General features: G+C 51.5%; 1 protein-coding gene across 3 annotated transcripts in view; it reads left to right on the top strand.

Moving 5' to 3' along the window:
• RPS6KA2 (ribosomal protein S6 kinase, 90kDa, polypeptide 2) overlaps positions 1-12,198 on the top strand; it is a 336,292-nt gene that overhangs the window by 318,166 nt on the left and 5,928 nt on the right. For all 3 annotated transcript variants that reach the window (XM_006882782.1, XM_006882783.1, XM_006882781.1), the window contains 2 exons: positions 5,843-5,932; positions 9,160-9,318. In XM_006882782.1, coding sequence (XP_006882844.1) covers positions 5,843-5,932; positions 9,160-9,318 — 249 coding nt within the window. The remainder of the gene's footprint in view (positions 1-5,842; positions 5,933-9,159; positions 9,319-12,198) is intronic.

Genomic DNA, 12,198 nt, shown 5'->3' with positions numbered 1-12,198 from the left:
GCTTTGGGCCTGTTGCCACTGGGACCGGTCCTTGGAGAATCCTGCTCGAAGCGGGGATGGTCAGTGCGAGAAGAGTCTGGACAAGGGGTTGACACTGTCTGTGGATATGGGGTCAGGCATGTAGGTGAGGTTGGCTCAGGATAAGGCAGGTCCAGAGCCATTGTTCAGAGGGTCGCTCGAGTCGTAGCTGGCTCAATGTCATGTGATAACAGCCCAACACCTGGGTGCCTGAGAGCAGGGACAGCAGCCCGAGGTGGACTTACAGGTTCTAGGATCTGTCATCGTCAACTGGTGAAGATGATGGTGATGATAGCAAGTGCACGCCAGATGCCATTCTAGACATGTGAATGTCAAGTTGGCTCGTCCTGACAGCCCCTGGGGATGTCACTCTATGGACGGGGCTGTGGAATCCCAGCCCCTGCTCCTGTGATGTGATCTGACAGGAAATAGGATGTTCTTGGCTTGTGAACAATAGCATCTCATTGAGGGGTGTCTCCTGGAACAGGTGCACACACACTGGACAAGACAGATTCCACATGAGGGACCCCAAGAAGCAAGGGGTGCCCAGAGCTCAACAGGAGAAGCCGGCCTGCCCAGACCCTGCTGCTTCCGGCTGGCCTGCAGCACTGAGAAACAGTGCCCTCTCCAGGGACAGAGTCCACACACCGGGCTTACACGGCCTTTGTGTCAGCTCTTTGCTCCAAGGTCCCTAGACAGCGCTGAGCCCCGGGAACAGGGGCTTCTCCTCGGCAGAGCTTACTCAGAAACTGCATCCCAGAAGTCCCGATGGAACGAAGCTGGGAGCTGGGAAGACTGTGTCAGGGACAGGAAGAGAACTTAGGGGGCCCTGCGCTCCAGGGGAATCCTGACTCCATTTCCCGCGCCCTAAAATAGTGACGTTGTGGAGAAGGAAGTGGTCCGTCCAGCGGGCAGGGAGTGGACGTTACACCAGTGCCTGTTTCTGAGCTGCTCGGCCCTCACTCTCCGCGGTTCCCCTGATGGCAGGGTGGAACGCCGACCGTTCCTGCACCTCCTTCACCATCACTGAATGCTCCCACCCGCTGCTGTATATTGAGGCCCTCCAGTCTTGGGCCAGGCTGCCCGCAGAGGCCCAGTGCTCTGTCGCCATCTGGAGGGCTCGGCTGGCTGTGGGCTAGCTTTCACAAGCCGATTACAGGCCTCTCTTCTTCGTCAGACAGGCCACCTAGTCACCGAACCTCACCATCTTATTCTGGACGCTCCTCTGACCCTGTCTGCCGTGGATCAGCCCCTTCTGGTATTTGAAATACCGGTGGATGGTGCTCCAGCCACGTGTAACCTCCCACGGGGTGGTGAGCTGACCCTGGTAAAGTGACTGCATCCGTCTGGTTCAAGAGAGGTGAGTTCTGCCGGATCAAAGTCCAGCCCCCATGGCCAGACCTGGAAGAGACACCACGGCATCCTGATGCTCCAGGAGATGCGCACGGCCTCCGAGGAGATGGGAGCCACAGGACAGTGAGTGTGTGCGGTCCCCAGGAGGGGAGGATGGGGGCACAGCTTGGAGAGCGCCCTCAGCGTCACTGAGTTCTACAGGGAGAAACTGTGGGTCGCTGTGTGGTGGTCTCTGCATAGTCTCAATGACAGCAAGAAACGAAGTACAACATGAACAAAATAATCAGAAGCAAGAAAAGAAGTAAACGATTAACAAAATAATCAGAGAATAGGACTACTAAGAGGACCCAGCATCAGCTGAGGGGATTCTCTAGCCAGTGAGCAGAAGTGACTAAGACAAGAGACTGTTCTGATTGTTATCACCACCCGTTTGTGGTATTTCTGTTACAGCAGCATTGTACCACCATCATTCAAACGTATGCACCAACAGCTACAGCCAGAGAGGAGGAAATAGAAGACTTCCACCGGCCTTTGATGTTGGAAGTCGATCGAACATGCAATCAAAATGCATTAATAATAGTGGGTGACTAGAATGCAAAAGTTGGAAACAGGAAAAGGATCAGTAGTTGGAAAACATGGACTCAGTGACAGAAGTGAAGCTGGAGACAGAATGATAGAATTCCGTACAATCAATGACCTATTCAATGAAAATACTTATTATAAGAAACATAAATGCAGGCTGTACACATGGATTTCACCTGATGGTATGCATAGGAATCAGATTGACTGTATCTGTGGGAAGAATCGCTGGAGAAGCTCAATATCAGCTCTGAAAACCAGGCCAGGTGCTGCTTGTGGAACAGACCATCAACTACTCATATGCAAGTTCAAGGTGAAATTGAAGACAAATCCACAAGAATCAAAAGCTTAATCATGAGTCTGTCCCACTCAAATTTCAAAACCATCTCAGGAACAGGTTTAAGGTCTTGAGCACCAATGAGCAAAGACCAGATGAGCTGTGGGAGGATATCAAGAATATCATCCATGAAGAATGCAAAAGATCATTACAAAGACAGAGGAAGAAGAAAAGATCAAGATGGATGTCAGAAGACAAGCTAAATATTGCACCAGAGTGCCGAGAAGTCAAAGCGAAGGGAAGAAATTAAGGAGTTGAACAGAAGATTTCAAAGGGCAGCTCAGGAAGACAAAGCAAAATATTATAATGAAATGTACAAAGAGCTGGAGTCAGAAAATCAGAAGGGCCAAACTCATTCAGTATTTCTAAAGCTAAAGGAATTGAAGGACAAATTCAAACCTCAAGTTGCAATGTTTAAGGATGCTTTAGGCAGAATATTAAATGATCCAGGAAGCATTAAAAGAAGATGGAGTCACTGTACCAGAAGAAATTGGCTGACACAGAAGAATTTCATGAAACAACATACGAGCAAGAGCCTGTGGTGATGAATGAAGAAGTTTAAGCTACTCTGAAAGAATTGGCCAAAAACAAGACCCCAGGAATTGACAGCACACCAATTGACATATTTCCACAAACAAGACACTGCCCCGGATGTGCTCAGAGTTGTTCCAAGAAATCTGGAGCACAACCACCTGGCCAAATGACTGGAAGAGAGCTATATTTGTTCCCATTCCGAAGAAAGGTGACCCAACAGTGTGAAAAATATCGAACAATATCATTAATATCTAATGCAAGCAAGACTCTGCTGAAAATTATTGGAAAAACAACTGGCACTGCCAGATATGCAGGCTGGGTTTAGACGAGGTCATGGTATTAGTCATATTACAGCTAATTTTAGATGGATCTTGGCTGAAAACAGAGAGTGCCAGATGAATGTCTATCTGTGTCTCATGGCCTAGGCAAAAGCATTTGACTGTGTGGTTCACAACAAACTGTGGCTGACTCTGAGAAGAATTGGAATCCCAGAACACTGGATTGTGCTAATGCAAAATCTATACTTGGACCAGGAGACAGTCGTCAGAACAGAGCATGAAAACACTGCATGGTTTGAAAATCAGGAAGGGTGTATGCCAGGAATGTGTCCTATCTCCATTCCTTTTGCATCTATATGCAGAACAGGTCATCCGGGAGGCTGGGCTCTATGAGGAAGAATGTGGCATCAGGATTGAAAGAAGACTCATCAACATCCTGTGTTATGACACAACCCTGCTTGCTGAAACTTAGGAGGACCTGAAGCACTTGTTGCAGAAGGTCAAGGACTAGCCTTCAATAGGGGTTGAAGTTCAACATCAAGAAGACACAGATTCTCACCACTGGGCTGATTAGCAGCATCATGACGGATGGTGAAGAGACTGAGATTCTTAATAGCTTTGGTTTGCTAGGCTCCCACAGTCAGCACTCTTGGCACCAGCAACCAGGAAATCAAAAGACAAATTGCATTGGGAAAGTCTGCTATCAGGGACCTCTCCAGAGCAAAGATGTCAGTCTGGAGACGAAGGTGCACCTGATCCAGGCCATGGTCTTTGCAGTTATGTGTTATGCATCAGAAAGCTGGACAATGACTAGGAATGATTGAATTTATGCCTTTGACCTGTGGTGCTGGAAAAGAGTATGGAATATACCATGGATTGCTAAGAGAACAAACAGGTTTGTCCTGGAGAGGGTGAAGCCTTGCTGCTCTTTGGAGGCAAGGTTTCTGAAGCACCATCTGATATACTTTGAGCATGTTGCAAGGAGAGACCAGTCCTTGGAGAGGGACATCATGCTTGGGAGGGTGGAGGAACAGTGCAAGAGAAGAAGACCCTCGATGAGATGGATTGACTTAGTGACTGGGGTAATGGGGATCGGTGTGTCAGAGACAGTGAGTTTGGCTCAGGATAGAGCAGGGTTCAGAGCTGTTGTACGTAGGGTTGCTGTGAGTCGCAGGTGCCTTGATGGCACATAACAACCACAACAACGTTTCACACTAGCAGTGAAGTGCTGCTCTGACAGACACCAAAGCTGTAGACATGGCTGTTTCACTTTGATCATGAGTAGAAGCTGTAATCTTCAAAGTGCCCAACGGTGAGATTATGCCAGCACTCCAGTGGAGGAGGGGAGCGGTCTCGTGTGCAGTTTACAGCCTCAGGCACCCGGGGGGAGGGTCCGCAGTGAGTTAGCTCCGCTCAGTGAACAGTGAAAGCCCACATTGTCCCTGGTGGCCTTGTGGTAAGGCGTTACCCTGGCATCCTGAAGGTGTGCAGTTCAAAGCCACCAGCTGCTCCGTGGGAGTATGGGCAGGCCCCTCCCATGCTATTTGCTGCCTCTGAAAACGTGCTGGAGGCTCAACTAGGGGTCAGTTCCAACTCAATGGTGCAAACAATAGATTGCCTTGGAGAGGCTGTTAGTGGAAGTATGAATGTCAAGACCAAGGCTGGTGAAGACTCAGAAGTTAGGCGGCCCGTCGATAAAGCGTCGTCTTGAAGAACACACATGGTGCCAGCACCAGAACGCTGCTAGAAATATGAGCGTTAAAGTGAAAGAATTTTTCTTTTACTTTTCTAAGAGGGTAGTGTACTAGGGGGGAGGGTTGGGAGGGGAGAAAAGTGGAAAAATGAATGGAAATCCAAAAAAATTATAATAATCTTGGCAGTAGCTTTCAGTTTAATAAAGTAACTTTTGAAACTTTAAAAAAAAAAAAAAGAAAGACAGGTCCTTGACAATAGACTTGCTAAATGCATTATGTCCTCTGACACTGCTGGTACCATGTAAAAATGTCAGCTAGGCTAAGGTTGGAATGGAACTCACTAGCATGTCACCATATTATATACCGTATTTCCTCAGTCAATAAGTCTTCTCCTAAATAAACTTGTAACTAACAACCTTGGGGGGGGAAGTGAGCGTTAAATGTGCTTCTGTGAGGCTTTGAAAGGAAGAGTTGAGCATGGGACTGGACAGTGGAGGAAGGGCATGCATCTCGTGCAGTGGCAGAGAACTCGCGTGCACTTTGTTCAAATGCTTGGTGACAGGCAGAACTTACTTCCTGCACCTCCAGCAGATAGGAATGCTAGCGTTCCCCACTGGTGCACAAGAGTGGGTACCCACAGTTCTCGCTCGCAGTGATAAACAGTCCAGTGTCACTGCACAGAGGGGCTCCGTCCGTGGTCACACGGTCACGCGTCGTCACACCAAGCCCAGACAGAAGCTGCATGCCCCTGTGCCTGTCTCATGCTCTGCGTTTAACTGGTCAGTGGGAGAGGGACGACGTGAAGGCACACGCTGGGCTTTGGAGCCTTTTCAAGCAGAGTGGTCAACATGGAAAGGATTGTTTTTAAGCAGGAAGAGCGACCATGCCTTCTCTGCATCGCTTGCTGACGTAGATGTCCCGCGAGAGCTTCCTTCAGATGCCGTCATGCCCACCCCCTAGCTTCACTGGGACAGCTGTCCCGGGACAGGTGAGGGCAGGGACTCTGCAGACACGCGAGGTCCCTCTCACCTTTGTGCGCTCTGTTTCAGATAATCGACAAGAGCAAGAGGGACCCTTCAGAGGAGATTGAGATCCTGCTGAGATACGGGCAACACCCTAACATCATCACCCTCAAAGACGTGAGTGCAGCCCCCACTCTTCCTCCTGGAACCCCGACTTACGGGCTGTCCCCACCTCCTCTGCCCCACAGCATGGACGGCCATGTCCCCTCACTGATCACCCCCTACACCCCTAAACCACAAGATCATAAGATGAAAGAGCACAGGGTTTGTGTGAGCGGTTGTGTCCACCACTCCTGATTCACCAGCAGACCTCGCCTCAGGCTGGGGCTTTGACTTCTGTTTGGGTGACCAGTGGTCATTCTCCCTGGGCTGAGGGGCTTGGAGTTGTGAAGGGGGAAGAAGGGGCTCACCTCCTCTCCCTCACCCTCTGTTCCCAGCAGGGTTCTCAAGAGAATCATGAGTAGGAATAATTATGCATGCATGTGCACACACGTGTGTGCGTAGGAACCCTGACGGCCTAGCAGGTAGGTGCCCAGCTGCTGACCACCTGACCGCTTTGCTGAGAAAGGGTCTGGTGGTCTGCTGCCGTGAGGATTGTTGTTGGGAGCCGTCAGGCCAGGTCCAGCTCACAGTGACCCACGCACCGCAGCCCTGCACCACCCCGGCGTCCTTGTAGCGCGTGCCCCATTGCTGCGGTCCTGGTGTGAATCCGTCTCACCGAGGTCTTCTTCTCTTTCACTGGCCCTCTTTTCCTAGCATGATGTCCTTCTCAGGGACAGGCCCCTCCTGGCAACTTGTCCAAAGTCTGCCCGATGGAATCTCACCCTCCCTGCCTCTGGGCAGCAGGCATACTGCACTTTTGCTTATTCCTGAACCAGCATGTTCCACATTCTTCACTTACATCCCAATTCAAAGGCCTAACGTGATGAAATGTTAACCAGTTCTCTTTCGCCTGGTGACCAGGTGTATTCCTTCCACCTTCTTTGGATGCTGCCAACGAAGTTCAATATTAGCCCGTAGAGCCCTTCAGTGTTGCAGCTTGAGGCTTTGTTTTTGCTTTGTTTCTGTTCAGAGTAAATCAGCCTTCCATTCAACAGCTCACACCCGTTTTGTTCTGTGCCGTTGGTTGCAATCTCACTGATGAGACAGCACTCTACTGCATCCCTCTCTGGGTTTCCTGCTTCCTCGCAGCTTTCTTCCGCCCCCGCCTGCCTTCTGAGAGTTGTGTTTGGGCTGCACCGTGTGGTCTTGTCGGGGTGTCTGTCCTGAGAAGCACGTTCCTCCTTGGTGGTGTGTTCTCTTTAAAAACTCTTGTTTGGATAAAGACTACTCCCTGGGGACAAGGCTTCTTTGTTCTTTACAGCTTGAGAAGGCTGGGTGTGTTCCTCCCTTCCATTTTCTAACTTCATGTTTCCTGAGGTGACTGGCTGTGTCTCCTCGAGCCTGTTTCATGTGGCGACTGACTTGAAGTGTCTCCTTAGACCGGTTTCGTAGGGTGACTAGCTGTGTGTCCTCAGGCCTATGACGTGACTGGGTGTGGTGTGTCCCCTCGGGCCTGTTTGATTGTAACTGGCTGTGTGTCCTCAGGCCTATTTCGTGATATGACTGGGTGTGTCCCCTGGGCCTGTTCCTGTGGTCGCTGGCCTTGTCTTCTCTGGCTGCCCTTGGGAATCTGCTCATTCTCCCTCCTGCTTCAGCTTCTCTCCATTCGAGAGCCCGTTTCAGAGTCTCTTCCCGTCCTGCCTTTCTCTCCTGTTTTTGGCATGACCCTTTTGTTTTCTTTATGTGTAATATCCTTGAGATCACCCCACAGCTCCACGGGTCAGTCATCACGTTTGATGCGTCCACTCTGTGCTTGAGACAGTGTCTGTGACCCCAGGCAGCCCGTGCAGACTGACCGTCCGGAGCCTCTCCGCACAGCCTCACCCAGTCACGTGACACCCGTGTATTCCATCCAGTGAGGGCCAGTCACCATTCGTGCCGCTCGGAAAGGACTAGGACATGACAAGTGCATTTAAAAGTCCATCGTGTGACCGCCAGCTCTGTTTTATCACCAAGAGCACGTTTTCCAGTTACTGCTCATCTTCTTTGTTCCCCAATTTTATTTTATTTTTAATATTTGGATCAATTTCAGAAGTTAGATCAATAGCTGATCAATTTCAAATCCCCAGTGTCTTCATCTCCGGCTTAGTTGCTGCATAACTTTGGATGATATTTATGTTTTCAGATCCTCGTGTGTGGAACTGCGCTGTCCCTGCACACACGTCCTCCATGTAGACCTCCCCTCTTTGGTTAAGCTCACTGTTGTAGACGATGTTGATAGTTTGTTCTGAAGCCCCACTGATTTGTGAGTTAATCCATGTGTTCAGTCACATTTTGCTGCATTTTACATCAAGCATTTCTGGGACTTGCACAGCCCCTGGTTCACGTTGGGGTTGGGGTATCTGTGGCTCCTACCACCTGCTGGTGTGAACTGCTCCTTCCTGGGTCCTGAGCGTGCCATCAGCCTGGAGGTGGGAGACAGCGCTCACTGGGGCCAGCTCACCCGGCAGAGTGAGAAGCAGCTGCTCTCAGAGGTCCTGCCTGGACGCTGCCTCAGTGTCCTCAATTCTGACATAAACCAGCTCAGCCTTACAGGCCGGGCCGCATCTGGAGAAGTTGACAATGAGTGAAAAGTGGCCCAGTGCTGGCTCGCTCATTCCGGCTTGTCCAGCCATCCAGGTGGCCATCCCTGTCACAACGGATCAAAAAGCTGTCTGGGGCCCTATCGTCTCCTCCGCCGTGGATAGCTGTGGCCCACGGGGTTTCATTGGCCCGTTTGCAGATGCCACCTGTCCAGCACCCCTGAGTAGCCATGGTCAGAGCCACTGTGGAGTGGCTGGCTCGCCCACCTCATCATGTCTGGGTGTCTGCCGCCTTCCCCGGAGCACAGTCACACACAGACACAGACACACAGACACACATGCACCCGAGTTCCCACCTTAGAGTTAGACTCACACACACAGACACATACACACACACAAGTTCCCACCTTAGATGGGGCTACTAGGGACGCACCTGCCTGTGTTCTGATCAGTCAGCAGTAACACATATGGGTTTGAGCTGTGGACCACCCCCCACAGGGCTGTCACAACAGGAGGCACCTGCCCTGCGTAGGGACAGTGCAGCGACACTCGTGTGTGTGAGCACTGTGTCCTCCAACAGACCTGTGACATCAGGACCCCTGCCCTGCCTAGGTGGGGGCACTCCTTGATCTGAGCTGTGTGTCCCTACCAGCCTATGACAGCAGGGACCCTGCGCCCCCAGGGGGACACACGTGTGTCTGAGCCACGCCTCCCCCACAGGTCTACGATGATGGGAAGTACGTGTACCTGGTGATGGAGCTGATGCGAGGCGGTGAACTCCTGGACCGCATCCTCCGTCAGCGCTGCTTCTCTGAGCGTGAGGCCAGCGATGTGCTGTGCACCATCACCAAGACCATGGACTATCTGCACTCCCAGGGGGTAAGCCGGTGGCCATCTGTGCAGGGCCTGGGTCCCTCCCAAACGCGTCCCTTCCCAGCCCTCCTTCTGCCTGTCCCAGCCGTGTCACCTGTCCATCTGGGGGTTCATGCACTGGGGTGTGGATCCCTCCCAGCCGTGCCTTTTTACCCGGGTTGTGTGCCCTCGGCATGAGGTGTAGACTCCTCCCAGCTATGCCCCTTTACCCTGGCTGCATGCCCTCCTCAGGGTCTTCAGACCCTCCTGTTCAGGTGTGTGCAGGAGACCAGTAGAGAAATACGATTCCCATGCACCTGTTTGCAGCAAGTACTCTGACGCCTTGAAGGGGAGCATGGAGCTCCCAGTCCTTTGCCAGATCTAACATTGAAGTCAGTAGCCGATGCCAAGAAATGGCTGTGGATTAAAGCAAATGCCCACCCGGCCTCACTTGTTCCAGGCACAATCCCAGCGCCGCGCTGACCCATTTCACAGATGGAGAGACCACAGCGCAGGGAAGTTAGGGGCTGTCCAGGGACCGAGCACCACATGCGCTTGGCCTCACTGCTCTCCTGTCCTTCCCGTCTTCCTGGCTGAAGGTCTGTGACCACCAGTCACCCTGCACGTCTGTCGGGGACACTTGTCCAGCGGCACGTGTCCACTTGAAGCATCTGTGACACTCATTCTCTCAGGATTTCTGTTACACATGGAACAGACCACAAAATCCACTGCTGTCAGGTTGGCCCGACTCAGAGAATGACCCTTCGCCAGGGGTGTAGATATTCACTGGAGGACACTGGCCATCATTCTTCAGAGTGCTGGTGGACTTGAACCACTGACCTTGTTAGCAGCACCCCACCCCACCAGAGCGCCTCTTAATAGATGTTGTTGTGTACCGTTGAGTCGAAATGGATCCACAGCTGACCAGCAGGTGTGCAGAGGCCGTAAATCACACGGGAAAGAGTGTGCGTCTTTTGTCCCATGGAGCAGTTGGTAGATTTGAACCACATGCCTTTGGTATATAGCAGTGCAGCTCCTTTCCACTCGTGACCAGAGCTGCTTTGCTAGACTCCAGTTTAGTGTAAATCTGTTCTATATGCTCCAACAAAAACGCACAGCCCCCGCCATCGGGTCTGCTTGGCCCCAGCACCCCTCCCGCCCTCTGTCAGGTTCCCAAGGATGGGAGGCTGTGACTAGAGGAGACCCTGCATCGCTCTAGCACAGACCAGCTTGTAGGTTTGAGCCCCTGAGACATGGCTCTTGGGTCAGCAGTGTCTTCTTGTTAGGTGCCATCATGTCTCCTGGGACTCTTAGTGACCATATGGACCTTAGCTCTGAACCCTGCCCTGTCCTGAGCCAATCTCACTTCTCCGGCAGACCCAGTCCCATTGCTTCAGTCACTGAGTCAATGCATCTCATCCGGGGTCTTCCTCCCCTACGCTGTCCCTCCACCCTTCCAAGCACGATGTCCCTCTCCAAGGACTGTCCCTCCTGGCCGCATACCCAAAGTATGTGAGATGGAGCCTCAAAATTCTTGCCTCAGGCTGTTTCACCCCCTCCAGATGGACAGACTCGTTTGTTCTCCTGGTAGTCCACAGGATGTTCAACACTCTTCTCCAGCACAATTCAAAGGCACTGACCCTTCTTCTATCATCTTTAGTGATTGCCCAGCTCTCTGATGTAATTGCAAAGACCGTGGCCTAGATATGGCAGTTGTGCAGACTGGGTTTAGAAGAGGCTGTGGCACTAGGGACATCACAGCCAACGTTAGATGGATCTTGGCTGCAAGTAGAGAGTACCAGAGGAGTATCTATCTGTGTTTCTTTGACTGTGCAAAGGCATTTGATTGTGTGGATCACAACAAATCGTGGCCAACCTTAAAAATAATGGTGATCTCAGAACTCTTAATTGTGCTTGTGCAAAACCTATGGTTGGACCGGGAAGCAGTTCTCAGAACAGAGCGAGGAAGCACTGCTTGGCTCAGCACCATTGAAGCAGTGTGTCAGGGATGTGTCTTATATCCATACTGTTCAAGCTTTATGCAGAACAGATCATAAAGCTGGACCTTGTGAAGAGGAATGTGGCATCAGGACTGAAAGAAGATTTATCACCATCATTCAGATGATACAGCCTTGCTTGCTGAAACTTAAGGAGACCTGAGGCCTTTGCGGCAGAAGGTCAAGAACTGTAGTCTTCATTTTAGACTGAAGTTCAACATCAAGAAAACAAAGATTCTCACCACTAGGCCTATTAGCAGCTTCATAACAGACAGAGAAGAGATTGAGATTGTTGATAACTTCAGCTTGCTTGGTTCCACACTCAACACTCTTGGCACCAGCAGTCAGGGAATCAAAAGACGAATTGCGTTGGGAAAGTCTGCTGTCAGGGACGTCTCCAGTGTCTTAGGCACTGTGGATTCGGAAAGTCTGCGCACCCCTTGGCTAGGATCTTTGCTTTCTCGTGACCACATGCAGCCGCCTGCAGTGCCCCTGAGGTGACTTGTAACAGATTGCTTGGCTAACCGAAAGGCCAGCAGTTGGAATGCCCAGTGTCTCTCAGGTAGAATATTGGGCAGTCTCGGACCGTGAGTGTCTGCACACCCTAGAGCCCAGTGGAAGGCCAGTACGAGTCCAAACACGCAGGACAGCAGTGAGTCCTTTGCGTGTGGCGAGGGGAAGGAGTGGGGCTCAGAACCAGGCAGAGTGATTCCAGCCCCCCATCGGCCACAGACACACTCGGTGCGTGCCGTCTGGTTTCTGCTGTCCCATCCCAGCATCATTGGCTTCTGTCCAGGGCCTGCAACCGGCCTGAGTTGGAGCTTCTTAACTGGCTCATACGTTCACCCACAGTGGACAGTCCACACTGGGTCCTCAGCTCCAAGCTCAGTGGGAGCGGAAGGGGATGGAG

Source organism: Elephantulus edwardii, unplaced genomic scaffold, assembly GCF_000299155.1.
Source record: "Elephantulus edwardii isolate Elephantulus edwardi_28Jun2011 unplaced genomic scaffold, EleEdw1.0 scaffold00024, whole genome shotgun sequence".
NCBI lineage: Eukaryota > Metazoa > Chordata > Mammalia > Macroscelidea > Macroscelididae > Elephantulus > Elephantulus edwardii.
Note: the sequence above shows the minus strand (reverse complement) of the source record. Positions and strands in the feature narration are given on the sequence as shown.